General features: G+C 47.8%; 1 protein-coding gene across 2 annotated transcripts in view; it reads right to left on the reverse strand.

Moving 5' to 3' along the window:
- Nucleotides 1-1,001: 1,001 nt before the first annotated feature.
- Nucleotides 1,002-13,048, reverse strand: part of Slik (Sterile20-like kinase) — a 121,363-nt gene continuing 109,316 nt past the window's right edge. For both annotated transcript variants that reach the window (XM_075677379.1, XM_075677380.1), the window contains exon 21: nt 1,002-2,765. In XM_075677379.1, the coding sequence (XP_075533494.1) occupies nt 2,610-2,765 (156 nt within the window). In that variant the 3' untranslated portion in view covers nt 1,002-2,609. The remainder of the gene's footprint in view (nt 2,766-13,048) is intronic.

A 13,048-nucleotide genomic window follows, 5' to 3' on the forward strand; every position in this document is an offset into this window, starting at 1 on the left:
TGACACTATCGGCGGCGGCGGAGTGGACGCGAAAGCTTTGCAGGCTGTGCTTCGTACTGCCGCTGTGAAGATATCGTCGACACGGCATGAAATCTTTGGCCGCCGATTCTCAAATTCAACAAAATAAAATTTTTTTTATTGCGATAGCAATTACATGGACACTTCCAGGTGCATTTCTGTCATATTTATCGCCGTGATCTATAAAGTCCAAGCATGATAACATCATGGCGGCGCGTCGTATGCTGCGAGTGCGGGTGAAAGTGTGCTAGGGTGAGCCGAGGATGGTAGCTCGATCTCATGTGCGCAAGGGAGGAAGCGCGGTCTTCCATCATGCACAAAGCACTGGGGGAGACGTCCTACTCCGGCGGCGGCTGTGTATGGCGTGGGTGAACGCAGCCATGTGGGCCCCATCTTGAAAGCTACCTGCGGTCGGCAGTCCAGGCCAGGTGCGGCGTCGGCTGGTTTCTTGAGCGCTATGCTCTCATCGCTTAGTCCGCGTTGAAGCTAGACAGCATGGTCAATTCACTCGCTGCTTCTGCCGCTCTTCACGCCAGCGTTATGACCGCGAGTGTCCGCAGTCATCGAGCGAGATGTGTTCATGTTTGCGTGTGCATGCGTGACACCATGTTTGCCAATTTAGTAAGCGAATTTTTTTATATGGCCGATAACACTACTGTACTTTGTATACCTGCCTAATATCTTGCTATCACAATCAATGCTTCGCCTTTCGGGCGAAACTGCGACTTTTGTTTTTTGCCATTAAAGTTTTTTCAATTTGTGGTAGCCCAATAACCCGGCAATGTTTACAGCCCCTTTCGGGTAATAAAAATTGATCAGTGACTGCATTTACTTGCATAAAAGGTCAAATTTATATATAATAAAATTTCGATATAACAAAGTGCCGATTTTACTGACTTCGTTACACTGAGGTTCAACTGCATTATCAAGTGATGTAGTGTTAGTGTTTATAATCCTTTGTAAAGCAAACAGGAAGAGAAGCATTCAAAACATGTCAAAGCTTTATTATGCTCAGCAAGCTTCTGAAAATATTGTGTACTAAAAGTATACCACACTTTTTTAATATGGTATGAAAATTAGTAGTCTCTACGCATACATGTACCAAACTATGTACAGCATGTTGGAACTGTTAATTATGCCAGTTTCAACAAAGCACTTCTGGAAATGTGACCTTGACAACTGGCACAGCAAAGGAAGATCTCTGCAGGCAGCCCATCTGTTTCATATGCACACAAGTACTGTAAAAGCCATCCTCAAACATGTTGAGAGATGGCAAATCTGATATGGCATGTTAAGTGCTTATGCTGGTTAACAGCGAACCTACATGTATCAGAAAACGGGCTACATTCATTCTTATTTTGAGTCCTATCACACACAACCATGCCAAGCTATAAAACAAAGCATATTCTGGCAACACCCTGGAACTGCACTACTGGAAGGCTTGGCCATTTCGGTCTTTTATCACTGCTCGCAGTTGTGTTTGCTTTATGAGAAAATTCACAGAAGCCCTACGCTAGCCAAGCATGGTTGCCTGCACAGACAGCACTGGTTCTGCCAGTTCACAGGAACAGTTACACATTTTTCATGCTTCACTGACACGCAATAGATGGTGTCTGCTTTCTGTACACAGCGACATTAAAACAAGAGGCTATACTTTGAACGCTGGAAGATGTAGACAATGTGACAGTACCTATGTCACCCAATATTTTGCGACAGGAACAATGACTGCAGATGGCAACATTACAGTTACCCAAACAGGCACAGTTAGACATTTTGACATGTTGTGATGCACATGTGTCCACTGTCAATAAAACAATGCAGATATATTCTCCACAAATCTAGCAGAACTGCTACTTGTCCAATTAAGTCACATCATAGAGCAGTGTGAACGAGTAAAAGCTTGTGGAGATGGACTTCTCACAGGCCATGACACAACGAAGGCAGTGTCTTGCAGAGAACATCAAAGTACATAAAAATGAGGAAGAAAAAAAAAAAAAGACACTGGTAGTAAGTTTCAAAGAGTGAGGCACTTTCGAGCCATTGCACCACAAAGCACTGTCGCAGAGCATCTCTGTGCAATGAAACCAAGTGAGAAACCATCTGCACTGAAGTCTTTAGGCCCCTGTGCTAGTGAAAAACAAGACACTGGCAAAATGTACAGTATGAAGCCGCATGCAACTATGTCACAGAATCAGCTTCAAGTATTTCTAGTTGTGTTGAGCTATGCACCTTAAAAAAAAAGATAGAGATGACATTTAATTAACATCTTGGTAATGCATACACTTTACTACCACATATAACCGACTGACAACACAGTAGCTCACATTGCAATGTGCCTGACATGTTAAAGAGTCCTCCTGGCATTTTCCCACCTGTTCTTGACTATGGCGGTGTAGAGCATTTCTCCTGTATGAAACAAGTAACTATTACGAGTCCTTGAAAGGTTCCCAGAGAACAAATGCCCTCAGGCAATGCGCCATAAAAGCAAACTTATATTACTGACAGGCACTTCAAGAATTATGCCTTAAAGCAACGAGAAAAACACTGCTACCACGTGTTAGGTATTTGCAGTCTATATGAAGATCCTAAACTCAGTAGCTTGGATGATATGAAGTGTCTAATGTCCGTGGGGGTCCTTGTAGTGTCACTTGTTCCCGATCCATGTTGGCATAGTCATTGAGGAACGTACTTGTGCCATAGAAGCGCTCCTGTTCTTCACATTGCCTTGCGAAGTCTTCCTCCAGTTTCTGTAGTCACAATGCCAGAATCACAAGTAAGAAAAACATTACAGCGATTGTGTGAAGTACAGTCAAAAACCAATTTTTCGGACACCTTCATGTACCCCAGTGAGCCAATGTATAAGGACATCTGAAATTTTGAATGCTGAAAGCCTTTGCTGTCCAATTTTCTTAACTTTTTATAGTTTCCGCAGGTCTGAAATGGCACTGACATTGCCACGGCCGCCATTGTGATTATCTAGCAGCCTCGAACCAGCACTCTTGCATGCTGATCCGCTGGCAGCCTTAGCCACTGCTGCCACCATAGCCATTTGTGCTTGGCCAAGTGGCAGTTGGTGTGTGGTCATATTACGCTGTCGTGCACTCCAATGTTTATAGATACTTTTTCAGTTTCCGTACTCCTTCGTCTCGCCTATGCGCAGCAAGTGGACCGCTGCTGTTGACCTTGGTGCCAAGTGTGCAAGCGTCGTCTGCTATAGCCTGGTGCAGTTATGGTTGTTTTTCATGGCGCCTGGCATTTAAAATGGTGCTTGTGGAATAAAACAGCCGTCTTGCTCCATAACATTTTATTCTCTTATATATGCAGAACCTAACTAGGAAGATAGGTACATGAGCTGCCTCTTGTTGAAGTCTCAATAAAAGCGGTGTGTTCTGTAAGCATCCTCATTTTAAGTAAAGTGAAAGCCGTTTCCAAGAGATCTTCGACGCGCCACGCATGAATTGTGTGATGCAAATAAACACCTAATCTTGCCGTGACATAAGGTAATTAAAATTTGGTGACTTTTATAGCCGCGTAGTTACATACAACTATCATTAATTGCCACATAACCGGCTGCGCACCAGAAGCGTTACGTCATTGCTACCCAAGTGCGAACAGGCTCCAGTGCAGTTCGGGAGCTCCAAGCTTGCATATCTTTCATATACTTCTGTTTACAAATGTCCATACGAGAGCAGCATTTTCTCAACTTACATGCACGCTTATAAGCAGCAATTTCTGTTCAAAACATGACAATGAGTTAAAGGAAGGAATGCCCACTTGTGCCGAAATGTTGCCCTGTTCAGACATCAGCTATCTATATTAAAGCAGTAGAATTTTGCTTTTTAATGTTGAAATATGAAGGCTGGTACATAAGCCAGATCTTGGTGCACTCACCTATGGTAAAATAGTGTGAAAGTTAACCCTGCGATCTGAATGTGCTTCAAATCTTGTAAACATCACGTCAATACTCTTGCTGCACCAGCTACATACCTGGTAGTAAGCTCTTAGTTCAACAGTATCCCAAAGTTCACATTGCAAAGAGAGAGAGAGAGAGAGAGAGAAACACATCCCACCTTTACCATTCAGGTACAAATTAAGGATTGCTCAGAATGGATGTCACCACTACTAAAATAAAGCACCTGTCATCACATAACACTAAGTGGCTCTCCCAAATATATGACTAGAGTTTGGCCTTTTCACACTACCGCTGTAGATTTGATTGCATGGTAATTTTCTTGGTATTTCATTCATGTGAAAAGCACATGTGTGTTACAAAATGGAAAAGATCTTCAATTTGCCAACTTTGAATTTCAGAAAAGCCACAGTTCAGAACTCAGGGGGGGGGGGGTGACCATTTTCTTTCTTTCTGCTGTTGTTTAAGCTGAGGTATACTAATGCGCTAGGCACCACAGCTGAAGGAGCACGTCCAAAGGAAGGGGTGACATGGATGTTTTCCAGACAGGCCACAACATGAATCTACTACTTGCTCATGCACAAGTTCCGTTTGTCTTAAGGACCTTCAATGTTTTCGGTGGGAGAAAAAGACTGGAACGTTTGGAAACAAGCAAAGAACTGTGTACTTTATGCATTCCATGCACTGCGCTCACTTTCGACGACCTCGCCACTTATGGCATGCAACATGTTACATGCGACTTGATTATGTCACCATCCTGAAACTGTACATCAGATACCTTGCATGATTTCTCCCAAACACGTCTCCACGCAGGAAATGGCTCTTTGCCAATTCTAAAGTAACAACACAGACCTGACAGCGGGGGGAATTATGTGCTGTTTGTAGGTGCTTTCCTGAACCTGCTGGTGGAAGCAGACACGAAACACGTCGGCATATTGGCTTGAAGTTCCATAATATGACATAAAATATGGCCCCAGAAGTAAGGTTTATCTCAGGAGATTAAAAAAAAAAAGTGGACCTACAAACCAAAGTGTGCACGCAATATCAACACTCGATGACCCGCATGTCGCAGGTACTCGTGTCTCCGTGAGCGCAGAACTTGGACCGGGCACAAAAGGCTTCGACCGCCAGCCACGTGCACGAGGACAGGGACAAGGCCTAAACGAGGACAAGGCAATAAAATTGCCTACCAGCACAAGAAGCAATGCAAACATCCGCGACCAGCATGCACGTCAGCAGAGCAGCGCCGCTCACTTGGCGCAAAGCCCGACCACAGCGCTCTCACAGCCCTTAGGAACAAGTTGCGCCCAGCTCAAGAGGAGGAGTTGCGAAACTGAAAAGTACCTATAAACGTTGGTGTGCTCCGCAACACTAGGCCTAGTTGATTTCGACTTTCACTACCCAAGCTTCCTTCTGGCCAATGCTGTGTTTTTTATTGAAAGAATTCACCACTGCCAGCAATGGCTCCAACTATGTCTTTGTCATCCTCGCCAATGACTTCGAAGGACAGAAAGCACGGCACAGGTCTAAAAAGCATTGCATAATACCAGATTCCAAAAAGTCAGTACCACCACAATACAGCGGTGTTAAGCAGCCAGGAATACACAAAGTACTGCAGTGAAGCATACCAAGGGTGGTAAGAGGCCTTTGTCACAGTACATAGTGTAGTGAAGAGGAGGACGAAGAAAATGCTCTTGTGTCGGCTGTGCATGCGATCAGCGTTCGTGTACTGCTGGTGCAACTAGACTGTGGCTAGTGTCTTATAATAAATCCTCATATTATATTTGGTGGAAGGTGCTGCACTCCCCGACCTCACACGGGAACTTCACAGCCGAACTTTGACAACTGCTCCAGCCGCAACCATGAACGAGGCTCCCAACAATCCGCTTGGAGCATCCGCCGCTTCTATCATGTGCGGCGCCGTCCAGCGGCAGCGGGACCCTCCTGTTTTTAACGGATCAGGTGAGACTGACATGGAAGATTGGCTCTCTACCTACGAGCGCGTCAGTGATCACAACAAGTGGGATGACCCGACGAAACTATGAACCGTCATCTTCAATTTTGCTGACGTTGTGAACCTCTGGTTCCACAATCATGAACGGGAACTACAAACCTGGTCCGCTTTCAAAACAAAATTTGCGGAAGTCTTCGGTCGCCCGGCCTTGCGAAAACTCCGTGCTGAACAGCCCGGCGAGACTTAGACCAGCTACATGGAAGATGTCATGGACATTTGTGCCCGCGTCAATTTCACCATGAGTGAAGAGGACAAGGTGAAGCACATCCTCAAGGGCATCGAGGACGGCGCATTTCAAATGCTTCTGGCACGAAACCCTACTGCTGTTGCTGCTGTCTTCACTCTTTGCCAGAGCTTCGATGAGCTGCATCGACAAAGGGTCCTTGCGCGCAGCGCTGTTGCACCTGGCCGACTCTCTCTCGGGCCTCAAGCTTCGCTCCAACTCCACGCCAGCATCATTGCTCTCTGTTGAGATTAAGGATTTCATTCGTGAGGAGGTGGCGAACCAACTGTCTATGCTGCCTCTCAATGATAGAGCTCCCCAGCCTGACACATGTCTGGCTGCTTCCATTTGGCGAGCCATTCGCGAGGAGCTTGCTGCGTCGCTACCTTTAGTTCAACCCTGCCCTCCCGTGGATGCCGAAGTCAATGCGCGACATGTGCTGCCGACGTTCGAGTTTCCTGCGCCAATGCAACTTCAAGCTGCACTTCCTCCCGCGTCACCCTCAATTCCATCTCAAAGCCCAGTCAGACCCCTTGGCGCACGCGCGACAACCGGCCCAACCGGCCCATATGTTTCCCTTGCGGTGTTGCCGGCCATGTCGCGCGCTTCTGCCATTGTCGCATGCCAAATGCTAACGCTGTTGTCGCAACGCCTGGATATGGCTATTCCCACGATGCTACCAAGCATGCGATGCTTCCCAACTAGAAGTTCTCGCCACATCCTCGATGCCCTGTTGGCACCCATCATTCGCCATCACTATGTTGTTGCTCGCTTTCCCCCTTACGTTGCCGCCAGTCACCTAGCAAGGGAAACCAGTTGCTGCAGTTCCGCAAGCACGAACTGCAAGATTCGCGACTTCTACAAGGCCTGCACAGTCGCCATGCAATTTATTGGATGTTTTGGTCAAAGGAATCGCCACAACTGCGCTTATTTGATACTGGGGATGCAGTTTCTGTTATCGATGGAAAGCTTTGTCGTAGCCTCCACACACCGCGACCGTGCAGCATATAGCTCCGCTTGCTCAATGTACTGCAAGGGTGGTCATCGACGGCATTGTCTATGTTGTTGAATTTTCGTGTTGTCTTCATGTTCATATGACATCATTCTCAGCTGGGACTTCTAGTCTCACGATCGTGCCATCATCGATTGTGCCCGAGCCGAGGTGGCACTTTTCCTGCTTGCCGATGCCCCGCTGCCTGACCCTTCTGAAGATAAAGCCTCCAAGCTCACCATTGTGTCCGATACGGACATAACACCTGAAATGTATGTGCTTGTGCCCGTCTCTTGCTCTACCGCGCCAAACGCTACAGTACTTTTTACACCGTCGCCTATTTTTCTACAGTCGCAAAGCCCTACCTTTCCCATTTGCTGTCCTTACCACTGTATCTGGATTATCCTCTATGCTTGTGTGTAACCCGTCTCACTACCCTGTGACCTTACTGCGCGGCGAATCACTAGGTCGTGTTCAGCCCCTTGAACCGCTTCTTGACCCGATACCTTCTGATGTGGCTTCAGTGTCTCCGCTCTTCGCATCCATGTCAGCCTTCAACGTCGCTGATATGCCGGACGAGCAGTGTAAGGATCCCCACTTTCAACTATGCCAAATTTCCTCCACGACCTATCCGTCACACCCTCTTCTCGAACACATCGTCGCCAAGCCACTCACATTGCTGTATGCGACAACATCCTTTACTGCAGAAATTATTTGCCTGATGGTCGCAAATGGCTCTTTGTGATACCACGACACATATGTTCTAACATATGCGCAAATTTTCATGCTGCTCCTCACAATGGTCACGCCGGCGTTCTGAAAACATATACTTGGCTAAGGCAGCGTTTCTACTGGCATGGCACGTATCACTTCGTGCACCAGTACATACGCGCTTGCACAGCGTGCCAACGGCGTAAAATTCCACAGCGCCCTCCTGGTGAGCTACAGCCGCTGCCCTGTCCGGCTCGGCCCTTCGATCGCGTCCGCATAGACCTATATGGGCCACTTTTCTGCAGCTCCTCGGGTAACCAATGGATAATTGTAGGTGTCGACCACTTGATGCGCTACACTGAGACTGCAGCACTCCCGGCAGCCTCTGCGTGCAAAGTTGTGTTTTTCATCTTGCGGAACTTCGTTCTTCGACATGGCGCACCACGTGAACCGCTCAGCGACAGATGGCATGTCTTCCTGTCCGAAGTAATTCAAGCCCTTCTGGCTGCATGCAGCATCATTCACTGCAAGTCTACAGCCTACAACCTGCAAACGAATGGCTTGACAGAGAGGTTCAACCGCACACTCGGTGACATGTTGACTATGTACGTTGCCTCGGACCACAGCAACTGGGACACTGTTTTGCCCTTTGTCACGTATGCCTATAACACGGCCACACAAGCTACCACTGGGTTTTCGCCCTTTTCTCTGCTGTATGGACGAGAGCCCTCGTGTACTATGGACACACTGCTATCATAACAACCTGACACTTCCGAATGCATGCCTGTATCTGAAGTCACCAAATATGCCGTGGACTGTAGGCAGCTCGCGCGAACCTTTACGATCGCCGCCCAAGGTCGTCAAAAGCTGCTGCGTGACAGTGGGCCTCTTCGATTTTCGGAGTTCTGGCAGCCCGATGGCAGCCAGATGGCAGCCAGATGGCAGCCAGCTGGCAGCCAGCTAGTTCCGGTTCTGACAGGAAGTCACATGGGCTGGGATCCCAAGACAACCCGAACCTGCCTGAAGTTTGCAAAATCGAACGCCGGTACACCTGGCCAAATGTAAACATGCTACCAGCATGGCAGCGCCCGTCGAGGCCGGCGCGCGCTCGGCATAGTCGGCCCATTTATGCGTTGCCAGCTTGAAAATATATTGTTGCATTCAGGGATACAATCACTTTCGCGCGACTCGGCGCAGGACGCGTACTCGGCCAACCTCGCTTGCGCAGCGCAACAGATGGCCTATGACGCGGCGGATGACAAGACGGGAAATCGTGATTGTATACTCGAAAGCGATAGCTGGAGGATCCCTGCTCGCAGCGATCACGTCGACCACCGGCGACATTGATGAGTTGGCGTTGTGTCATCGCAAGACATGAAAAAGCAGGTTATCGGGTACGTCTAGCTCATACGCATAAAATTTCGCGCCGACCTGCTTGGGCTTCGATTTCATAAAGTTTGTTGTGGCTGATGGTGCTTCTCATTTAAGGAGCTGGGGACGCGGCTGGCGCATGAAAATGCACGTCGCCTGTGACGAGCGAAACGTTTCACACGAAAAACAACATTGGTCGCAATCATGAGAGCAATAAGCCAATGTACGTGTGTCTAAATGTACCGAATGCAATCAGTGTATTCTTAGATCAACGGCCTGCAGTTCGAACACATATCGGTTTCAAGCTGCCACAGCATACGACGGAGAGGCGGAGCAAACACGGGCTAGCTGCAAAGCCTTCGCTAACTGCAGGGAAAGGAGATATATATATATACATACGCGAGATATGTGAAAAGGAACGCCACCAGAGAAAGACGAACCCAAAATGTACCGCAATGTGTGAATGAGCGTCTACAACTTGCGTGGAACACGATGCAGATAACATGCACGCATGAGAGCGCGGCACGCTGTTCACCGCCGCGAAGAAGCAATCAGCTGGGGACACGCACACAAAAGATTCAAACGGTTCACCATGGCTCGTATCATACCGCTTCGCCATGCGGAACGGTGCGTTAGCACCTAAAAAGATAACGCTAGAGGTAAGGAAATCCGAAGATGACCGTAGACAGTTGGCTGAGCGAGGTAAATTTAATTCCTCAAGCACCCGCGTTGCAATCCGTGAAGTACCCGTAAAGATGGCGGCGAGCGCCCATCGCCTCTTTTAGTCGTCTGCTAGCCAGAGAACTTCTAGAGAGCAGCCAGACCAAAATCGTCCTGGCAGGTTCTGGCATCCCGCGGGTAGCCAGAACCGTCCAGCGCGAGCAAAACGAACGCCCGGCGGAAGTGCGTAGCGCGGTGGGCGGAGCAACCAGAGAAAAACGAAGATGCTCTGGCTGGCTCTGGCAGCCCGCGGGTAGCCAGAAGTGGAAAATCGAAGAAGCCCAGTGGCGCACTTACACCACCTTTCCCGACTGGTTCCCTTGTTTGGTTGTGGGTCCCGCCTCGCAGCCCTGACCTTTCAACCAAACTCCTTGCACGCTATGGTGGCCCCTACCGCGTCATAGACCGTACCTCCACTGTCACCTACGTTGTAGAACCTGTGACGCCATCACCCAACCTTATGCATCGCGGGCGTGACACGGTTCAAGTAAACCGACTTAAGACTTAAGCCTTACGATTACCCCCTCATCCTACCTACGCTGTAAGTCGCCAGGAGGACTCCTCTTCTCTCCCGGGGGCCATGTAGTGAAGAGGAGGACGAAGAAAATGCCCTTGTGTCGGCTGTGCGCGCGATCAGCGTTGTGTACTGCCGGTGCAACTAGACTGTGCCTAGAGTCTTATAATAAATCCTCATATTACAATAGTATGTATTTCTTAATTATACACGTGTGCACCCACCATCTCCCGCCACAGTATGAGCACCAATATGGCTAATAAGCGTACTGGCAGACCTTCAGAGCTATTTCGGATGTGCCTGTGGCGATTTGACCCCTTGGAGGCAGTAAAAAGAACATTCACTTTTCCTAATTGATAGATTTTTCTGACATTTTCATGACCCCTAAGGAAGTCCGAAAAATCGGATGTTGACTGTAGTATATCGAACTCAATGACATTGAATTATCCCTTCTATCGAACCATTTCTAAACACCATAAAGTTGCAATGAGAACTTAGCAAAAAGTAATATTACATTGAACATAAATAGCAGCCACTGCCGATATACTGAACGCAAAACTGCCCCAGAAGGTGGCTTTACTGCGCTGTAGCTGGACGAGCTGCCATTCCCCAATCAGAAAAGGTGGTTTAGCCTGGTTGTGCCTGTGTAGCTCTACTGCGCTGTGGCTAGGCAGATCCAGGAATGCACGGATAACACAGGCTTCCCAGAGTGAGAGCGAGGGTGACGTGGTGTCGTGGCAATGCATTCCACCTTCACACAATACTGCTGCAGCAGGTGTACCCTTTCGCCCGCTCTGCTACGTCGAGGCCGGAGCCAGCAAGCGCAAGCCAACATCAGCGCCCTTGTGACATGGCGTCACAACCAATGGAAAGTTTCGCTGCTGCAGATGCCACTGACTTTTTCACTCAATGGGCCATTTGACGCTTTTGCATCAAAATTAATGGTGATGTCGATGACGAATGTTTAATTTCTTTTAGCATTTAGTCAAATACGAGTGGTGAGTCGATGTTAACACTTTCCTGTCCATGCCTATATCCACCGATAACCTGTTATCGATGGTTTAAACTTTAAACTTCAAATTTTGCTGTGCTCGGAGCACTTTTGAACAGCTAGCACTATCCAGCGCCTAAAAGAGAAACTGTGTGGGGGATTTTTAAAGTGCCTTTTAGTCATAGCTTCCAACACGGCGTCAGTGTCGCGTGCAGTGCCTTTCGGAAAGAGCAAATTTCAATGGATTTTGATGAGTCTGCATCATAATTTTTTGATGATGGTAGCAGCACAGACTCTGAAGATGATTTTAATTCATCGGACTTCAGCACAGACGGCGAAAGTGCGTCAAATAGCACCGAGACGTCAACAGGTATCCGCCGGCAAGTTTCATTTTCAACTCCGAACCACTTTATCGCTGCCATACTCAGATCTAGAGAAATCCTGTATGTTCTAAAGGTCGCAGTTCTTATATGCAGGGTGTCAATGTTGATTGGGCAGAACCACTTGCCGGCGGTGGCGCAAAAAGTGGAGTTTTGCGCAAGAAGCCAGCTGGCAGTGTACCTTGACACTGCGATCCGCACAGGTGCGCAGCAGTTAAGAACTGCCACGCGGCTCTTGCAAATCGCTGAATTGCCACGCGGGCTTATATTTTCCCTTGTATATAAAGAACTTCTACAGACAGAAAGCTCATATTTGCAGGAATGTTGTATATCAGGGTGTCTACCAAATTGACATTTTCAAATTCGCTGAGTTCCTGCTGTCAGCTGCAGGGGTAGAGTGCACAAGAAAGCGTGGCTGGCTTCGCCTAATTCGTACCGCTGATGTGAAGATATTGCTGACGTGGCATGAAACCATATCGTTCATCGCCGACTCCCAAATTCATCGAAATAAATTGTTTTCTCATTTAAATTTGCTTTTTTCAGTTGCCTGATAATTAGGAAAATTCTGCAGCCCCTTTCCTTGCAAGAAAAATCGATCGGCGACGGTACTTGTTTCTACAGAAGGTTGAATATCAATACAATGAAATGTCAATATAACGAAGCAAATTGCTGATTTTACCTACTTTATTAAACGAGGGTTAACTGTATCATCGAGTATCTTTAAAAGTGATCAATGTGTTGCTGCATGCACATATGCTTGCCTGTGACATGGTCAGTCTTTATTTCGACCATTGTCATGCTGACGCTACAGATCGACAAAAGCACAGTCAATGCATAATCTTTATCCCTTGGCAACATTACCGAAGTGAACCAATTTGCTGTGGAACCACCAAGCACAGTTAGCAGCAGAGGGGTTTTATTTGTAAACTCCTCTTTCTCATCTCTTGAGCCTACCCCTCTACTCGCTCATGTCTAAAACCAGTGATGCGCCTGTATGCTTTAGTAGGCGATAATCCAAACGCGCCACCATTCCCTGCAGTAGACGGCGCGATGTGGGCATTACGTTTTGCTTTGGCATCGTCTGCCATCGTCCACCAGCTCGATTTTACTTCGGTTTCCTGTCGCCCTCCTAAAAACCACGCAATATGAAAACATCAAAACGCATCTCGGGCCACCAAAACACCACCAGCTCGGCGCAAGTTGGC

The sequence above is a fragment of the Dermacentor variabilis genome, unplaced genomic scaffold (genome assembly GCF_050947875.1).
Source record: "Dermacentor variabilis isolate Ectoservices unplaced genomic scaffold, ASM5094787v1 scaffold_12, whole genome shotgun sequence".
Taxonomy (NCBI): Eukaryota; Metazoa; Arthropoda; class Arachnida; order Ixodida; family Ixodidae; genus Dermacentor; species Dermacentor variabilis.